Genomic DNA, 20,189 nt, shown 5'->3' with positions numbered 1-20,189 from the left:
AATAAAATAAAATAAAACAAATGAAAACTAAAAACCAAAAAAATTAAAAACCTAACTAAGAATCAACAAACCAAATCAAAGTGATTAAAGTAATGCCATTGATGTGAGTGAGCATAAATATTTATAATGACTGTTTAAAACTGATAAAATATTAAGTATGTCGTTTATCTAAAAAGAAGAAGGCATGTGTTAACAATTTTGATATTGAAAGATATAATTTTGCGTTAAATAGTTTAGCGTAAATATTGCTTCATGTATTTTTAAATATAAGACATGAAAATGTTAATGAACATATTAATTTCAAGTCAAACTTTGATTGAAGTCTAGAGCGTGCATGTCCCAAAATCATGGTACAATGACACGTACTTTTTAATCAACTATACTGACAAACAATACCATTCCCAACTCAGTGATTCACCACAAACATGCACTGATTTTAATTTTGAGTCCATAATTTATTTACAGGAAGAAAGAAAAAAAGTGGTCAAACAACTAGTGCATTTAAAGACACTTGAGTTATAAATGAAAGGCAAAGAGAGAATAGGGTTTGAAAGAAAGAAGACTAGTGCCATTAAATAAATCCTTCACAGAAATGGGTTCGCAATAAAGCTGCAGAAAGTATGACCCAGTTTTATAAATTAGGGTTTGGCTCAGTCAAACTAAAAGTTTGACCAAGTTGGGATACCCATTTTTGTTAATCACTCACAAATACCTTACAATAATTCCATGTATTAACCCTAACCCTAATAATAATATTTAGAATGAGAAAACTGTACAGTGGCGTTGGATCTGTGGCAGTCAAAGGCTTGACTCATTGATCCCATGGCAGCTTTTCTGATTGAAGGATTTTCTTTTTGTGACCAGGTTATTGAGTATGCGAATGCTGTTTTATATTTTATTTTTTATAGTGGAAAAGAGATCGTTTTTTAAGGAAGAAAAAGGGGACATTATTCTTCTGTTGTTGGGTCTTCTTTAGAGGTCCATGCTTCCATTATGAGCCAAGCCTGGAGCAGAGCAGGACTGTTCTGTGCGGAATTTGGCCCACCCCAATCGCCTTTATCTTTGTTCTCGTATTTGGCACCGTTTGCCGAATAGAATAGATGAAGGAGAGGCTGAATGGTGTGCACATATTCATTTCAACCAGTCTCCACTCTATAATGCAATAATAGCCCTGTTGTCAGATCCCTATTATTGTTGTTCTTTTTCAATACTTTCACAGACACACAAATATATGTACAATCAAAGCAGTGTTCTTCAAGGAATCTTATTTATTAATTTATTGATTTTAATGTAAAAACATTACATTATCTCCAATACATTGCATGTAAGCCTACGTACTCTGTACATAAATTTAGAATTCTAGTCAATGCCGCCTTCATAGATTGTCATAACTCAATCAGAGTTCTTCTTCTTCTTCTTCTTCTTGACTGTTCTAATTGATTTATACCCATTTTTATCCCTTTTTATTTAGCATTCACAGAAATACGCAGTGAGAACGTTTTTGCTGGGGATTCTCTATCCTTGAAATTAAACCTCTGAAAACAATGTGATGTCAACCTTATTTTATTTCATTCTATTTTCAAGCATTAATAACTGAAACCATTGAACATGTAAGAAAGAAACCATCTTTCAATACATATATATATATATATATATATGTACATACATACAATGATCTATTTTTTTAGATCACGATATGTTTTCATAGTGTACAATCATTAGTAACAATAATATAATGTGTGTATATATATATAATCTAGGCCTCAAGCATTGAAGAAAACAATTTGATAAGAACAAGGTTTGATTTGCTTATTTTTAAAAATATCAACTGCAGGTTCAGCCTTTTGATGCTTATGATTGATTTGTTAAAATCATTGAGATGTATTAAACCTTTGTGTATATATTTTGAGCATAAGTTGCAATTTTGGCTATAATTTGTTGATTAATTATGCAGTAACGATGTGGATCAATTATTTATTGAATTGCAAATAAATGTTTTTATGTTGTTTCACTCTAGATGTATGTTTATAACATCATAATAAGGTTATTTTGACTTGTTTACAAGCTGTATTTTTTAAAATCAAATTTTCAAATTTTCAGAAAAAATAAAACGAGATTTTGAAAAAAATAGAAGAATATTTTGTACAAATTGTACAAATCTTTTGTGATACTTGGATTAGTCATGAAAGAATAAAAAAAAATAAGGACGAAGTTAACAAAGCTCGTTTTAAATTGCAACATCTATTCATTAATTACATGATGTGTGTTTCTAAAACCATGTATTTTAAACTCTATTCAATAGTTTCGTTTTAGATTTTTTACGTATTCTATTCACACAATCTGACAAATAACGCTATCCTATTTCATTTCTAATTTCCAGAAGGTCGACATTCATATAAAGTTATTTTTTAAGAGTGTGTTAAAAAAATAATAATAAACGTTTTCAGTTTAATTTTTTCAAAAAATAAAACTCTAGTATCTATAAAAGTGCATAAATTTTAATTTCAGAATGCATCTGTTGATTGACTCTGTAGCATTGTTTAAAATTTCTTCTAACTTTCGAATTTTATACCCAATTTTATAAAATAAATACATTCTTCAATTTTTGGATGTAGATAGTTATGAACAGCGTGTTTACAAACATATATACTCCTTCAATAATCCACATCAATCTCAATTAGATTAAACTTTAATCTATGCTATAACTTTATGCACACTAACACTGACTAATTCCACACCCCACATGTGTTACAATTTACACTAAATACAAAATAAGAGTGACTCTATCTAAGCAATGCATCCAAGGAACATGGTCACAAGCATACATTCTCTTGCATCAAGGAAAAATGGTGCCTCAAAAGAAATACAAATCTCAAAAAAATGTACAAAAGATGTCGTTAAGTATTGTATGAAAATGTTCCTTTTCATTTTCTACCAATAACTATTATTCAAAGTTAATTATTTTAAAGTGCATGTATGTGAGGAGATACATATATATATATATATATATATATACATATACACACATGCTTATACATTAATGTGAAGTTAAGTGTAATATTTATTATTCATAAGTTTATATATAATATGTAATTTGCCAACAATATATATATATATATTTGATAATTTGGAATCAGTTCAAACCATCCAAAGCACACGGATGAATGCAGACGGAGACAAGGCACATTCATCCCAAGTATGTTGGATGAAGAACGGTGTCTCGTGCGGGACTGGGTCGCAGTGGCGCAGCAGTCCGTCAATGGAATGGAAGGGAACCTCCTCAGAGAACGTGCGGAACCCCCGCTCCCCCCCCCCCCCCCCCCCCCCCACTTCCCTTGGGATCGTGTTCCCACCTGTTCTCTACCACTGGTCCTACTTCTGCCCACGATTCACGCGTTCAAAGGGCCGGGCGGTGGGTGAGCCCCCCCCCCTCCCCATTCCACCCGCCCTGACCCAGTTTCGATGACCTCCTCATCGCGGGTCGGGTGACTTTGAATCCCGGGTGCACAAGACAAGCCCTAAATCACGCGACCCTTTTACGATCAGGTCGTCAGCTCCCTCCCTCCACACGGTATTAGGATTTTATGGTCATAGACCTTCCCCTCTACCCTATCTCCGTGGTCATGCCATAGTTTGTTCTTCCATGTGGCCTTACAATTGTGATGGTTATTTTGCTTCTAGAAGACCAACTGGATAGCCATGTTTTACACACTAAATTAAAATCATAATTAATGTATTGAATTTTTAAAAATTTGGTTACAATTCAGATTTATTTATTGATTTATTGATTTATTGATTTATTTATTTATTTGTAGAAAGAGAGAAATAGAACAAAGTGATTTTTGGTTAATTGTTTTACAAGATTCAAGTCAACACTGCACTCAAAAAGCTTTGTCATAATTTGGTTATAGTGATTAACTCTTTAATTAAATAAATCTAAGATTTATTATACAGATATTTGAAATATTTGAGATTGGGAATTGTTTAAGGATAATGAAAGTAAATAATCATGCTAGAGAACAATCATTGATACATAATTTGTTCAACGAATGGAGATAAATTCATGTTATATATAGAAAAAACAAACATATTTTTTAATTCCCTAATTCAAGCTGGATCTCATATAATCATCTGAATGAATTTGAGTTTTAGTAGAATATGAAAAAAACAATGGATTATTGTAGAGCATTTACATTTGTTTGAGTTATAATAGAACACTAGCTTAAGAGCAAACATAATCAATGTACATCTTTACTGAGACTAATTATTGATATATGTTGTGATTTAAAATATTGATGTTAATAGTTTCTGTATTTTCTTTTTCGTTTTTGCTTCATTCTAATTTTCAAATGCTGAAAATATTACTTCTTTGTTATTTTTGACATATTATTTTTGATTATATATATATATATTGATAAGGTGTCAATAAAATACTGCAAACAAAAGTATTTTACTTAATTTTAATAATGTTTCATAAACTATTATAAAGTTCCAAGATAATACTACTTCATGGCATGATCCAAAAATATATGTCAAAGTAAAACTACTTGCAATGAACCTATGGTTTTAAATCATGATTAAAAAAACCTTTTTATAGTCTAAAACGGATAAGCAAAGAAAGAACATACTTACACATGTTTAAAAAATACTTCCATAAAAGCCTTTGTATTAGTTGTAGTAACTTGTAACTTTTATAGAGATTTGTAGGAGTGGGTACAAATCCTTTTAGAATATTTTGTAATAAAAATTTAGGATTGCATCTTAAGTCTATAATTTTTTTCTTCATATACCTATAATTATACATTTTGACAATAATAAATATAACAATACAATGCATGGTAATCCCTAGTTTTTTTTTAATATTTTTTCATTATTAAAATATATCATATTAAAATTCCAAAAATGAAGAAGAAATAAACCATATTTTTATTATTACCTTTTCATATTTATACTTAAATTTAATTATCTTACTCTCAGTTCAGTTCTATTAATATTGAATTCAAATTTTATATGGTATAAACATGAATAATAATAATTATTTTATTTTAAAATTCCTCCCTCTATGGCAGTTTATTAATATCTCTTGTATACATATAATAGTCCACCGAAAAAATGTCAATCATGATTGTTTATTTGATTACTGTAAGTATGTTTGTATTTATTATTACAAGCAAATATTAATTCATTTCATTCTTTTTAAAATAATTGTTCGAATGATTTTTAAAAATAATGATTTTCTTTAGAAGATCTCTTTGCTTGGAAAAGTATGCATCAGGTAACAACTTTCAAGGCTTGTGATTTGTTGGAAATAAATAGTCTCTTTTACGAGACTTTATACTTTGAAAAACCAATTGAAAATTTATAAGAGAAAAAATAAAAGAAATTAGTAAAATATAATTTTTTTTCCCTATATGGTGTAATAGAGTTTTAAAAAAAATAATTGTACACTAGCCCCACCTCAAGAGGTAGTTTTTATAAACAATTAAGAAGTTGTGTTAAAATCGTCTATAAATATCCTTTTAAAAATAGTATATAAACATCTATATTTAAAACCAGAATAACAACTCTCTTTGGTTCACATTATGGTTTCTTTTTTACTTATGACTCTTTTCTAATGTCAAGGCTTCTAAAGGACAACTTTTCTTTATCAAGTATAGGACCTTTGCAAGGCTATGGAACAATGTCCTTTCAAATGGGCTTTTAGGTATAAAGACCTCTTAAAATTAAATTTAACTATTTTTTTTTGTTTTGTTTTGTTTTGTTTGTTTGTTTGTTTTGTTTTGTTTTGTTTTTTTTTTTTATTTATTTGCATAGAAATAATTTAATTTTTTTTGGAAAAAAAACTGTATATCTATAAAGTAAACTTTTTGACTAATAAGAATCAGAAAAAACTTCTCCATCAATTCTACTTAACTCTGTTCATACTTACTTAACGTGTTAATAGTATAAAACTAATATTTAAAAACTCAGATAATCTTATAATACAAAATTAGCATTCTATTAACCTAACATGTTATTTACAATAGTCAAACTTCTTTTGGAAATATAATTTAATGATTACATAACTTTTTTCTTTATGCCATTAGAAAATTAGGAATGGATTTAAAATAAAAAAATTAAAGGATTTTATTATTTAATAAATATTAAACACATATTATGTATCTTTATCTACTTGTTTACATTTGTATTGTATTTTCATTTACTTGATATCTTAGCAAAATAATTGAAGATCATAGCAAAGATGGTTCAGATCACACATTATTGGTCCAATTTAATTTGAATAAAGATACACAGAGTTACTACTTTAAACCAGCATTATTCATTTTCAGATGTATTGGTAAAATTTATGATTCATGGGTATATCACACAAGTGAGTGTGAGTAGTTACCTTTTATTGCTTTCATTCATAAAATGCGAAAAAGAACTTTATGGATTAATAACATTGCATATGAGACAAATATAAGAATCTTATTTGCGTGCATTACCATTTATTAGTTGTAGGATCAGCAGTAATTAATGCCAAAGGATTGCCGCTTACCAACAGTAATTATCATTGGAATGCTACAAGCAGTTTCTTACATTCATTGTTCCTTAACTTTATGTGGATTAATAAAATCATGGAATAGTCTCATATATATATATATATATATATATATATAAAATACAAAAAGAATGTAGTTTTCATGGCTTGCATAGTTTGACATAAGTTACAAAGGTTTGCTATAAAAGGGATTAGACATGTGCAGAGTGTGCATGTGGAACTGATTAATTTAAAAAAGGAATAATTTTGAATTAACATTTCAAGAATGGTATTGAATGGTTAGAATGTTTTTAGAAAACTTGAATTATTATTATATATATATTTTTTAATTTTTTAATTGGAGCATCAATTGTTGCTGATTCCAGTGAAAATTATCTATTTATCTGATATTAATCATCAATATTTTCACACATGAAAGAAAATCACAAAAAAATAAAATAAATAAATACATATTTTTGTAAATGACACTGTTTTGGCTTTGTCTCGACAGTTTCGAGATTACACAAACTAATTCTGTAGATCGGCTTTGAATTGTTAAATTAACAATAACAATAACAATATATACTTAACGTCAAGCTTTAAACTCATTACTTAAATATTTGAGTGCAGTAGAATTTTATCACTCTAAGTCAAGGAAAGTAACACGTGTTTCAATTATATATATATATATATATATATATATATTTTAAAATGTTTTGTCCACATGTGAATTGTTTTCTGAAAGTTTGTTATGACAAAATCTTTGAAAAGTAAGAATTTGTAAGATGAAAAAAAACAATTGCTCTTACTATGCTTCAACATGACCAATGTCATATGTATTTTGAAACTCCAATGGATAATCAAAGCTCATGGATTAGGCTCAATAAAATAGAATGCAATTATCTGCTATAAATTTCTCAAATAAAATATTTAGATACCTCTGATTCTATATGCATGTCTATAAATAAATAAATAAATCAATGCACATACATACGCATAATTTCACATTTTGATATGTTTATTTAAACATGAAAAACTTATGATAATTATATCCCTTTAATTTTTTGTACGTATATGCATATATCTTATATCATACAGGCTTCAAAAATAAATCAGTTATCAATTCATATGTTGCTCATTGTACGACTTCAATATTCCAATGTATAATTCAAGACTACCTATTATTAGTGAAATAATAGGTAGAAGAAGTTTTTTTTAACTTCCAAGTAAAAAATGTTTTTTTGAATTTTCCATGTCATGCATTTTACGAAGGTCAGTTTTTTTTTTTTTTTTTTTTTTTTTTTTAATATTTTTTTTTTATTTTATTCGCTGAGATGATAGAACTCTACATGCAAATAATATTTTTTTTAATATTATATATTTATACAAGCAAAAGAACCATTGATGTATGATTTGGCTATTGATCTTCCATTTCTGGCCAAAACCATATGCTAATATATGACTAAATCAAATTTAATGCATCTAGGATAATTACTTATTATATAAAAAAATGTATTTTATATGATATTTTAACATGTTGTAGAAGCAAAAAGACAGTATAGTTCAAACAGAAATATCAATAAAAATTATGAACAATTTACAACCATTCATAATTTATAAACCATTTACAACCATTCATAACATATGAATTGTAAATTATATATTTCTGTGAATATTAGATGTAAATATTGATTCAAAAAAAGAAAAAGAAAACTGAGTCTAAATGCAATCCTTGGTGGTGGTAGAGGTTATTGTTGATATTTTTATATTGTATTGTATTGAAGTTTTGGGGTTTTCTCAATATGCTCTCTCACACTTGGATTCTCCTTAGGCTACCTTGTCTAGGCCAAATTCAATCATTCTTGAACTTTGGGCCACTAAGGGACATGGTGGTTGTATTTTGGACCCTCCTAAACGTCTCTTTTGAATAAACATTAATTTTACTTGTTATTCAGTTTTCCCAATACCCTAAACTGGAGGAGGATGATTCTTCTCAGTGGGCCCCCTGGATACAAAGCCCTAAGCAACAAGCTACCAAACCAAACCAAAGTGAGGCTTCATATATTGTCATCATTCTCAATGGAATTGGCCACAACATCATGGCCCTGCAGCAGCCCAACCAAACAAACACAGAGGTAAGTAAACATGCCAGGAGAGTACAAAAAGAAGAATTTAGGTGTCCAATTATGATACATTAGTATTCTGGGATCCAGCCCATGTCAGACAGAGGGGGGTGTTTAAGATGTACTCCTTCTGCTGCTGCTGCTGTTGTAGTCGCAGTGGTAGTAGTAGTAGCAATGTACAATCAGGTAATGTCCCTGCTTTTCTCTGAGGGTTTTCCTGCACTATGGCTGCATGACTGCGCACACGAAAGCCTCTCTCTTGTACTTGGAAGAAGCTTCATGAGCCTATACAGCTTCATGTGGGTGTCGGTTCAAACACTGGAACCGGCACAGCCTTCAGAGAAAGTAGTTTTACTACTACTACTATTACGACTACTGCAGGAAGGGGAGGACGATTGGGTTGTGGTTGTGGTTGTGGTTGAGGTGGGGCCTCGAACATGGGCGATGCTCGAGGTTCTTGCCCCTGGCGAAGAAGGTACACGACTACTGATGCGGATGGTTGACAAAGAAACTGTAGGCAGAAAGAAGAGCAGGAAATTTACTGCTCTGGCACTGTGGACGTGGATGAGAGCCGGAGAGAGAGAGAGAGAGAGAGAGAGAGAGGGTACGGAAGTTTCTCTGGAAGTTAAATTTGCAAGGAATCATAGCAGGAGAAGCAGTGCTGGGCCCCAGGAGAGAACTAGGGGGGGGGGGGGGGGGGGGAGAGAGAGAGGGGGAATGGAGGGAGGAGACCAGACCAGACTGGTCTCATGCTACGGTGTCTTTGCCAAACGAGTCTTCGTCGTCGTCGTCGTCGTCGTCGTAACATCAGTTTCGCAGACCAGTCGAGGTGGTGCTGTTCAGAAACTAGTCTGATTCCAGCCTCGCGCTACCAGCCCGTTGCCATGCCTCCCTTTCTTTCGATTCTACTGCAGTGGTCCCGAATTTCACCACCCGTTTCGATAAGCTCTTCCGTGTGTGTGTGTCATTCCATCTGCACCGCCGCTTCCAGGGGAATACTGTCTGGTCGGGCCTGCAAACCTTGCCTGGGGTAGGCAAGCTTTGTTTCCACGCTAACAGTCCGTGTAAGTGGTGCCAATTGCTGTGATGGTTGAGGGTTTTCTTGTTAGTCAGGATTCTACCTTGAAGATTTTGGGTTGATCGCCCACAAGTTCCTGATGCTTCAGGACGGCGGCGGTGGAGTGCAAATAAACAGTGGGTTGGGAAATCCGCTTGTTCGGGAGGGTAGCTGCGTTTTGAAGGGAGCACACTGCAAGGCATGTGCCACGCGCGTGTCTGCGAACTGTGACCGGGACTTGTTGTTGGGCTTTGCTGTCACTTGGACCGTGCTACACAATTGGAGACTTTGGCGAGGCACACGTGTGTCGGACGAAGTTACTCCACTTCAGGTTCTCACGATCATGGCGGTACCGTTATGTGTGCTTGAACTCGTCGACTCTGAAGTTGTAACACAGGTAGCCAAGCCCTCGAGCGCTTGCTTGCCACCCCGTAACAGTGGCTGGTATTAAAACCTGCAGCACCGTGTTGGTAGGATCAGAAAACTGGGGTAACTGGTAGCGAGCTTGTCCTTGTGTAGATTCCAAGTCCATAGCCAGGTGCCGAAACAACGTTACAGCATCCGCCCATGGGTCCATTGTCTTTGGCTAGACGTGGACACCTGGGCAAGATGAGTTGCAGAGGGCCCAAGGTTGTGGTGTTTCGTCCCTCTTCGATCAAACCCCTTGAGCTTCACTTTCAAGAGAACACGATGTTCGACGCAAGTTTACAGGAGTGCAGGGTTGAGTATTGTCAATGACTGTCCACGTTACTGGGGATCGACGCTTATTCCTGGCAATCAACTAAGTAGGAGCAAATTAGGAGGTTGAGCCGTCGGCCAACGTCTCCGCCGTTGTAATTCTGAAAGAGGATGGTCGTGCATAGTTGATTCCCAGAGATGATGGTGGAGTAGCAATGATCCTATTGTCAGTAGTCGTCATCATACGTCGGACAGTACCGTTGTAATCCAGGCAATGAAGCTGGACACTGAGGTCAATGGCCGCGGCAGTTGGATGGTCACAGGATATTGCAGTGCATGATTGAACATCATCAGGTTTTGAGCCTGGTGTTGAGACGACAACGAGTAGCATAAATAGAGCTGCCAAAGTGGACGTCCAGTAGCTCATGCGGCGTTAGTAGAGTGCTCCGCGGCTTTCAACGCTAAAGCTTGGGGCTCTGACATCTATCTTAGCACAAAGCTGGTAGAAGTGTTGACGGGAAATTCCGGGAGGAACTTCACTCTCAACTCGCGCATTCCTGGTGGAGTCATCGGAAATAGCTCGATGGAAGAGTTTTTAGGGTGGCCCAAGGGACTTCACTCCACGTTGAGCATTTGATGCACGTGAAGTATCTATTAAGAATGAAAGCTGGCTTTGCTGATTCACAACGCATAACAGACCATGAAGCATAACACAGCTTGTTTCCTAGGAAAGTTAATTCCAACTATGGCTATCTGGTTTCACAAACAGTGAGTGCTCTCACGCAATGCCAACCAGTTTGCTGAAGCATCTGTGACTACGACGACGACGACGATGACGAGGAGAGTCTAGCACCTACATTTTTCCTCTCTGAAGCTCTTGAGTTTGAAGGATATCAATCCGTGAATACCACATCCAAGGTCTCCCTCACAAGGTGCCGGTCAGAGTCTGTGTATGCACTGGTTGCAGATGGAATTGGACTGTGATTCTGGCAATTCACTAACTCCAATTATGGTTGGCTTACGTTTTCGCTACTAGCCCCTTAATTCGCTTTTGGTGGAGTAAAACAGCAGTCTGACCCCGTCAGCGACCCAGTCTATCAGTACCAGCAGCCTCATTCTGACAAGTATGTCGCAGAACCATGGCAGCAACTTAGGAGGATACCAAAACTCGGAGAACAATTGTTACAATTCTATTCGTTCCAGCGGCGAAGGCAGCAACACGATTTCTGGTCAGGGACTAGAGAGAATGCAGTCAAATGGATCCCTTTGCATCGTGGAAGCCCTCAGTAGGTCTCACGCTGCAGGTTAGAGTGCTAACCTTGCCAACCCCCAACTTCAAAGTCTCACAGGCAAACTACATTTACCAAAACTGTAATGTATCGAATTTATGCAGTTTCCAGTGTCTGTAGCTTATCATCTAGGGTTTCTTACGTTTGCCACCGCTGTCGATCTTGTTTGAAATGTTCTAAAAAGAACTTCAATAAGTGCTCGCAAACTACAGAAATTCGATACATTATTTGCGTGCACTTATTGAAGTTCTTTTTAGGAAGCAGCTAATGCAATAAGTAAAGGCAATCAACCTACAGATTGCTGATCGAATATTCTGCACACCGAAGACATAGAAGTACTCAAGCTACCCGCTGCCTCTGAAACCGAAATCGCTAGGTCCCTCACTTAACCAGCTGATGCGTACAGTTAATGGGAACAGTAACATCGAATTGTCAGAAAATGACTAAGAAGGGAGAGATTCTTGCCAGTCTAAACAGCGCAGTATATATATATATATATATATATATATATATTCTGCTGTCTATGGGAGACCATGTTGCTATGCGTTTCCAAACCTCCCCGTTAAACACTAACACGAGCCCAAGGCCATTTTATCCTCTGCCTCAATATTTAGTGACTTGGTACTACTATTTTTGAGGAGTCTCATTATCCACACTCCGCATCCTCGACACTGCTTAAAGACTACTGATCCGCACGTCACTTGCGTGTGGATTTGAGAGGGGAGGGAAGTCCAGTTTTTCTCGCTCTTTTCGACATTGACGTAGTAAACCTGAAGGTCGTCTGCATTCAATGCGGACAACTAGCAATGAAACTGCGACCTACTATGTTTAGATCATCAACCTTGTCCCTCGCGAAGACAAGTTCAATGCTAGAAAACTAAGCGGTAGTAAATATGACACAACACGCAGTCAGTCCGCTCCGAGTCGGCTTCAGCACCGTGATCATAGCGAGACGCATACACCTATGAGTTTGGTATACAGTAGGTGAAGTCAATGCTGTTTTCTGTCGCGGTTCAGTCTAGTTTTAGTATTACCATGTTTATGATATGCCGCCGCTACATGTCAGTTACTAGAGCCCGAATATTGGTCAGACAATTGTGAACATGATGGGCTTTGGTTCCGGTTCGGATGCGCTGCATAGAACTTTTGTTTGTAGCTTAAGAATGGATTCTTGGCTGGAAAAAGGTAGGAAAGGATTCTACTTTCACGACAATGAAAACCTTGTGGTGAAAGCCCGAAACTCTCACGTATTACATTGAGATGTTGATCTAAATACTGAGTGGCCAGTCGCTCGTTTGAATGGAGTCAGATCCAGCTCAATCATTACGCGCATCCTCGTGTTACAAACGTTGCCCGGCTTGTAGGCATGAAACTGTGAGTAATCTTCTGAGGGTCGATTGTGCAGGAATCTAAGTTTAGGTAGTTCTGTTCTAACTCCGGGTCTCAGATTACTATTTTGGAGTGTTCGAGTAACACTAGGAGGAACATCACGCATCCATTTTGACAACTTGAGATTGAAAGTATAGCTTAGACGCGGTTCAGCTAGCCTGGAGATGGCATAGATTTTATCGTTCACGTTCGCTATTGTGAGATTGATGGCTAAGCGTTGTGATGGTCCATTTGGATGCACCGCAGACCGTTGGCAGCAGCAGCGCGCAATGCAGTCGGATGGCGGAGTTCACCAGCACACCTTTCTCATGACTAATCAACTGTCGCAACTAGCGGGCAATGGTGGCACACGCGAGCAGCAGATGACGGGTTCTCACTGCCACTATGACATGCAGGGTACTGCTGCGGAGAACTGCGAAGACCCGAAGCTGGAGGACTTTTTGGGCGGGGCATCCTTGGGTGGACAATATGCCGACCGGGAAGCGCAACAACAGCAGTTGGACTCCTTATACTACAGCGCCGGAACTACTGCCACGAGTTACGTCCAAGACAACCAGTCGCGTATCAACGTGAACTTGCCATACTCACTGCAGCAAGGCGCAGGTTCCCTTCACGACGTCCCATCGTCGTTTCGAATCGCATACGGTGGAGTTCCGGATCAGTCTAGGCTTTCGAGTCCGCACAATTACGAACATCCACACACTCGTTCGCAGCCGGAGCTTCAGGGGAACAATTTGCTGTCCGGAACCCGGTTGCACCCGCAGAATCTTATGAAAGCGACGCTGAATCGATCCACGACGGCGGAGCTGCTGTCTCATAGTGCATTAGAGTTACCATCAGGTGGATCGCTGAATCAAAACAGCGAGGATCCTGGATTGAACATGTGGCTGAGACATCAAGCAACAGCTGAAAAGACAGCACTGACCAACTTGGCTTGTCTGCCACCACTTACTCTATCCATGAGCGCTGGCTCCCACCAGAGCAGCGTCTATTCACCTGCGCAAACCGCCGGACTATTAACAACTGCGGATTACCCCACCGGGCTCGAGCCTCGCAAGCGAGGCGCCGGGCGGTCTGACAACAAAGATCCGTCCCCCCGCAAGTCCATCGATACCTTCGGCCAGAGAACATCTGTGTACAGAGGCGTCACTAGGTGGGTGTCCATCAGGATCTGGATCATTTGATGGGTTGTTGTAAATGTGATCTGTGTATATACCTTAGCAAGTGCAGCAAGATCACATGTTTGTGAACTCCTAGAATTGGACACACCGGATAGGCCACGGTGGATACTGTGCAACAGCCCTACGGACAGATGAATTCAATTGTACCGATAGGAGGGTGTAGAGCTGAATTTAGGCTTGGCGAAGGTCGAAGTGGTTGAGGGTCATGTCCTGGTCTGAGGATGTTGGGGGGTGTATTGTGTGTTTGATTTGTAGGCATCGTTGGACTGGACGGTACGAGGCACATCTGTGGGACAATACTTGTAGAAAGGAAGGTCAAACTCGCAAAGGTCGACAAGGTATGACTGGAGGATCTTGTAGCCCAGAACTCTCTTTATAAGTTTCCTTCTGAGTCGTAGTGAAGTTGAAAGGACAGTCTGCTGAACTTCTGAGCTAGAGCATTCATTGGATAATCAGGCGACAATTGCAATGTGGTGAAGGTTGCATACGCAGCATCTCACGATCTAATGTATTTGGGTACTGTCATGTGCTGAGCAGTATACTTAGGAGGATATGATAAAGAAGACAAGGCAGCCAGAGCCTATGACTTGGCAGCGCTCAAATATTGGGGTGTCAGCACCACCATCAACTTCACGGTATGTCATAGAACGTGTGCCCTCATGTCATTTTGCTGCAAGTAAATGTGTCCACAACTGTTCTGAGCTTGATGACAAGGAATGTGGTGGGTGTGATGCTTAGTAGTTCTGAGGAATGGTGCCTCATGTACGTGGAATGGTGGAATGTTGTGCGGCAGCTTGATACATACGAACAAGAGCTGGAGGAGATGAAGAACATGTCTCGGCAGGAGTATGTTGCCTCGTTGAGAAGGTGCAATCCTTGAGGAGTTTCCTGATAACATAGTCGAGGTTGATATAGTTGTGATTTGTGTCCACAAGGGTTTTGAGTTCAGGGACAGACTGTGAGAGATTGCGTTCACACGGAAATGCGCTTGCAACTTTGAATTTATGGTGTTACGCTTTCAGTCCTCCATGGCAGCATGTGATGATGAATTGAACATTCTTTGACATGGTGGAACTGTTGTCGCAACTTGGCTTGGACAGGAAAAGCAGTGGCTTTTCGAGAGGAGCATCCATGTATCGAGGGGTGACGAGACACCATCAGCATGGGAGATGGCAAGCACGCATTGGGCGAGTTGCGGGAAACAAGGACCTGTACCTGGGCACTTACAGTAAGTGCAGGTCTCACATGAATTCGTGCACAGTAGCGGATTACTCTCGCTCCATATAGCGGTCATTTCTCCTGATAGGACTTCCGACGTTGCTTCCAGAGACGTCGGAGTGTTCTGGATCTAGATGTGCCCATGTTATCTAAATGTTTGAATAAACTGGCTGTGTAATTCAGGCACTCAAGAGGAAGCAGCGGAGGCCTACGACATAGCTGCCATAAAATATCGTGGAATTAATGCCGTCACAAACTTTCATATCTCTCGTTACCTAGCTAACAAGATTCAGGAAGCTGCCGTGAATGATCACCCCGGGCTAGAGTCTATAGAAGCAGCGAAGGAAGGCGAATTGTCGGCATCTGTGATCTCGACGCCTTTGCAGTACTCAGGTCAGGCGCAGACTGCTCTAATGATCGAGCTCAGCCAGATTGACGACGACCATCAGACAACCACACATTCCACCGGCACCACTGAGTTGCTAACCACTGAGGTGCTGTCCGGTCAAGGTGGGATTTCCAAGAACCTCCACGACTTGCAGATGTTGTATCAGCAACAGGCTAGAAACAGCTGGGGATCTAGTTCGCAGGGGGATAGCCAGCGAGGCTGGTTGGGATTTGGGGTGGATTCGATGCGAGCCCCTAATACACAGTCGAAGTTCCCAGCCCCCACGAGCGGGACGTCGCTGCGGAACCTTATGGGGTTAGAAGCATTTCCGCAGGATCGTAATGCAGGAGCCGGTGAGAGCTCGTGTTCGGCAAACCAGGCGCTGATGGGCCACGGAATGCAAAGCTCCAGTAGCATGATCAGCTCGTCGGGTTTCCAGGGCGGGGGCTCGGGCGTGTACCAGAGCGGCGATGGCAGGACTTTGAACTCGCCACCAATGAGCAACTCGGTCTACCCACAGCAGCAGCAGGGTAGCCTCGATAGGGGGGCAGTGGTGGACAGCCCGAAGAATTCGGTGGATGAGAGCGAGGAAGCGAGCTCGAAAAGCTCGGGGTACGATCCCGTTTTGCAGGGAGACCTGTCGCGCAGCGGAGTTTTGTACTTGTCGCCAGGGTCGGGATCGAAAGGGAAGATGGCGAGCTATGTGGAGAGCAACTCAATGTCGCCGTGGATCGGCAGCAATTCCACAACAGTGCAGGGGCTGACGGAGCGGTCCAACTTGAGCATGGGTGGGCACATGGGATCCGGCCCCATTTTTACGCAGTCATGGAACGAATGACAGAGGGCAAGAGTGACAGTGTAGAGCGGTGGCAGACGAGCAGATGGGTAATGGTGCTAAGGCCAAATGTTGGGCTGCAGCCATTCCAAGTCCCAGACGGATGGAGGACACCGGCTTGCAGCGCGTGGAGTGCGATTCAGTCCCTTCGGCTCTTACCCCGTCTGCAACCAATAGCAGGGTGGTGGGTTTTAGAATTAGCTCAAAAGTCCCACATATGGCAAGTGTTGATACAAAATTATGTGGTACGACGGCCCCCGACCTTAACATTGGCGGCATGTACAATTGATCGATGACAATGATGATTTTCTGCCCTTGCGTGAGCGGAAACAATTCATTTCATGGGCCCAGTTAGTAGGAGGGGATTCATTCCCAGTACGATAAGGACGACAATGTTTTTGGTCAGACTTCTTTCCACACCCCCAATCTCGTTCCGCCTGATGCTCCTCAGCCCACAGATTTCGATGGTCCGTGTCCCAGTCTGTTCCCGGCAACTGGTGTCTCCAGTTGCATGGATTTGCTGCCGAGACGGCTATGCTGAAGTTAATTCTCCCAGCACTTCAGGACTTGGCAAATGATCTGATGGATGGGAGCTGATGGTGGCAACAGACTGGGTCCAGGTGATGCTGTAGCTGGCATCCAAGCAAGAGTTGGACAGGCAATGATTAATCAAACTTAACCAACTCTAAGACTATCACAATGATCCGAGCGGGATCGGACTGTGACTTGCTGTGTGGTGGAGTTAGTTATCACACCGCGAGGTTACACGAGCTTTTATAACAGCGATGGGGACACGATTGTGTTGCACAAGGGTGCACTAGTTTGCCCTTAAGCAAGTGAAGGCGTTCCAAGGCATGGAACCAACACAGGGTTGTCAGTTACTGTAAATAGATGCTTTGTAGTATTGTTTTCAGAAGCTTGGCGGGGATGTATCTAATTGCGTCCTGGAAGAGGGCCTGTATGTGCTTAAATTGCTCAGACTTATCTTCGGAGCTGAATCTGCGTAACTTCATTTCATTTCGCATCTAACTTCATTTTGCTACGGAGTAGATTCTAACTGTTAGTTACCGACCGAATGTTTAGTTATACGTGCACATACATTAGAGCTCGAACTCAGTTATTGTACATAAGGACTTTGCTAATGTTAAGAGTGCGGGCTGAAACTGTTTTGGTTCATTCATGAGTGGAACTGATTCAGTTATTTAACCTCATGGAGTGTCCAATTTTGTTTTTGTTAAGCTTGGATTTATTTGTTTCAAGTTTAATTAGAGGAAAGACATATTAATTAGGTGCTTAGAGACCAAGGTATTTGATTCAAGTCACTATTTAATCAAACCAAATCAAGAATAATTTAATCAAAACCAAACCAAACTATGGAATTTGTATTAAATATGTTTAAACCAAAATCAAACAAAGTATCTTATTTTTCTATGAGATTTTTTTAATAGTAATCAACTCAATTTACCAAGTTTATCATTAATAAAATCAAAGGTTGCCATAATATCCAACTTTTATATATTACATAAATTGAATATAGATAGAGAATCTAACGTACAAAATAATGAAATAAATTGATTGCCTAAATCTAATGCTGTGTAGTATTATTAAATTTAACTGTTGATGGATTCGACCACTTATTATATGTAGTACTAAATATTGATGTGATGGATTGTAAATAGTCTAACATGAATAACAAAGTAAAAAATATTTTTAGACTATACAAAGTGATTGTTTAGACTTTGAAAAATATCTAAGGTATTGAATAGAGAGAAGCTTGTAAAATAAAAAAAAAAAAAAAAAAAAAAAAAACTTTTGATAAAGAATGAAGTTTAATGCATTTTTTGATAATTTTAATACGTTAATATTTTAATTTATTATATTTTTGCAATAATAGTTTAAATGGATTTTATGATGATGATTAAACTAACATGTCTGAACACATTGGTGTACCTATTACATTAGTATTTTTGTTACATTTATTATTATTATTATTTTAAATATATATATAATAAAAAATCTAAAAATGAATCTTTTTACTAAGTTCAAAAATAATTATTATAGCATATTATAATATTTTCATCTCAAAACCAATGCTTTGTATGCCATTTGATTTGCAAGTATTGTTACTATTGTTTAGATTTTTGCATTGTATAAAGTACATTACTAGTACATAACGTCAATAACCATTTTTTTTGCCTTTTATACTTTTATATGTAATACTTTTGAAATTCAAATCTTATTTCATTTATTTTTAAAACTTTTAAAGATATGAGTATTTTGTATCATTTTTGTACAAATATTTAAATTTTAAATTCAATGATTAATTAATTAGTTAAATAATACAAAAATAATACAAAACTAATAACCATTAATTAAGATTATTTCAGATTTCAAAATCTACAAAAAATAAATAGCTCACTTTATTATTACATTTTATTAGGATTATATATATTAAAAAAATTACACTACCACATAAAATTATTATATCTAAAAATAAAAATATATATAAAATAAAAAGTGGTTGTACTTATTTATCTTTAATTATAATTTAAAAATTAATCTATTCTATTTTAACACAAGCATTTATTCAAAATGACCAAATTAATGTATCAAGTCCTCTTTAGACTCCTTGTAATATTAAAGAAGTCAAATAAAAAGAACCACATGAATAATAAAGTGTTTAATCTAATAAAATTTATATTTTTAGTGTACAGAATACATAAGAAATTAAAAATAATAGCATCTATTTTAAATAAATAGCCATCACTTTGCCATGTATTAGTTAATATATAATTATTTAACATTATATCTTTTGGTTTATATCTTGTACTTATTCTATTTTTTTTTTTTTTTGGTCTATACAATCAAAAGACCTCAATTCAATTCAAGAATTTTAATAGCAACAAGATGATGACAATGATACAAGAACCACAATATAATTATGATAAAAATATGTAATAAAGAAATAAAAAAATTATCTAACTTGCAATGAAAGGAAGTACATTGTTAAGAGTGTTGAAAACACAAAGCTAAGCAATTTAAGTTTTCAATTGCACAAATTAGATCCAAGAATAATATGGTGCATATCAAAGAAACTAGTAATATTTAACCAAAAAAATAATCAAAAGACATTATAGATCTTTGATAAGACTAATAAATGTATAAAAGTAGTCTCAACATTAAAATGACAAGAAAATTACTTTAGAAATTGTCCGCCTTTAACTAGAATAGAGATAAAGAATGATATTCATATTGCCACTCTTGTAACCAATTATACAGCCTTCTATTGTGAGGCCACTACAGGGCAAACATTAATTTTGGAATTAATTTGGATTTAGCTTTGACTACCTTAAAGCTAAAATAAACATAAAAAAACCAATTGGAACTGTATTTAAATTTTATATAATTTTCTCATTTTATCAGTGAATAAAATTACAGTGATTTGAATGTAGTTGCTTGATTTTTTTTGTTTGGTTTTCATTTTTTTCTTTTTCTTTTTTTGGTTTTTTTT

The 20,189-nt window shown here is 37.2% G+C and overlaps 1 protein-coding gene and 2 long non-coding RNA genes across 4 annotated transcripts; 2 read left to right on the top strand and 1 right to left on the bottom strand.

Annotated features, from left to right (window-relative positions):
- Positions 1 to 546: 546 nt before the first annotated feature.
- On the bottom strand, positions 547 to 1,481 carry LOC141045792 (uncharacterized). Of its 2 annotated transcripts, none has more exons than XR_012218215.2 (2): positions 1,339 to 1,481; positions 547 to 1,152 (listed from the first exon to the last, which is right to left on the bottom strand). It is a non-coding gene; the product is annotated as an uncharacterized LOC141045792 (long non-coding RNA). The 2 variants fall into 2 exon arrangements; XR_012218214.1 differs by having other exon boundaries at positions 547 to 1,171; positions 1,339 to 1,478.
- Positions 1,165 to 1,640, top strand: LOC141045793 (uncharacterized). The gene is made up of 2 exons (XR_012218216.2): positions 1,165 to 1,324; positions 1,472 to 1,640. It is a non-coding gene; the product is annotated as an uncharacterized LOC141045793 (long non-coding RNA).
- A 9,086-nt stretch (positions 1,641 to 10,726) lies between these two features.
- Positions 10,727 to 17,889, top strand: LOC112286917 (uncharacterized). The gene is made up of 7 exons (XM_024529318.3): positions 10,727 to 11,682; positions 13,303 to 14,209; positions 14,493 to 14,575; positions 14,775 to 14,872; positions 15,031 to 15,104; positions 15,338 to 15,465; positions 15,639 to 17,889. The coding sequence occupies exons 1-7, from the start codon at positions 11,505 to 11,507 to the stop codon at positions 16,679 to 16,681; spliced, it is 2,511 nt and encodes an 836-aa protein (XP_024385086.1). The 5' UTR covers positions 10,727 to 11,504; the 3' UTR covers positions 16,682 to 17,889.
- The last annotated feature ends 2,300 nt before the right edge of the window (positions 17,890 to 20,189 follow it).

Source organism: Physcomitrium patens, chromosome 9 (genome assembly GCF_059467195.1).
Source record: "Physcomitrium patens ecotype Gransden chromosome 9, ASM5946719v1, whole genome shotgun sequence".
In the NCBI taxonomy this organism is placed as follows: Eukaryota; Viridiplantae; Streptophyta; class Bryopsida; order Funariales; family Funariaceae; genus Physcomitrium; species Physcomitrium patens.
Note: the sequence above shows the minus strand (reverse complement) of the source record. Positions and strands in the feature narration are given on the sequence as shown.

Excerpts from the sequence above, each read along its gene's own strand:
- LOC112286917 (XM_024529318.3), top strand. The coding sequence starts at position 11,505 with ATGTCGCAGAACCATGGCAGCAACTTAGGAGGATACCAAAACTCGGAG. Across the intron at positions 14,576-14,774 it reads AACTCGCAAAGGTCGACAAG|TATACTTAGGAGGATATGAT; the intron begins GTATGACTGGAG and ends TGTGCTGAGCAG. Across the intron at positions 15,105-15,337 it reads TATGTTGCCTCGTTGAGAAG|GAAAAGCAGTGGCTTTTCGA; the intron begins GTGCAATCCTTG and ends TGGCTTGGACAG.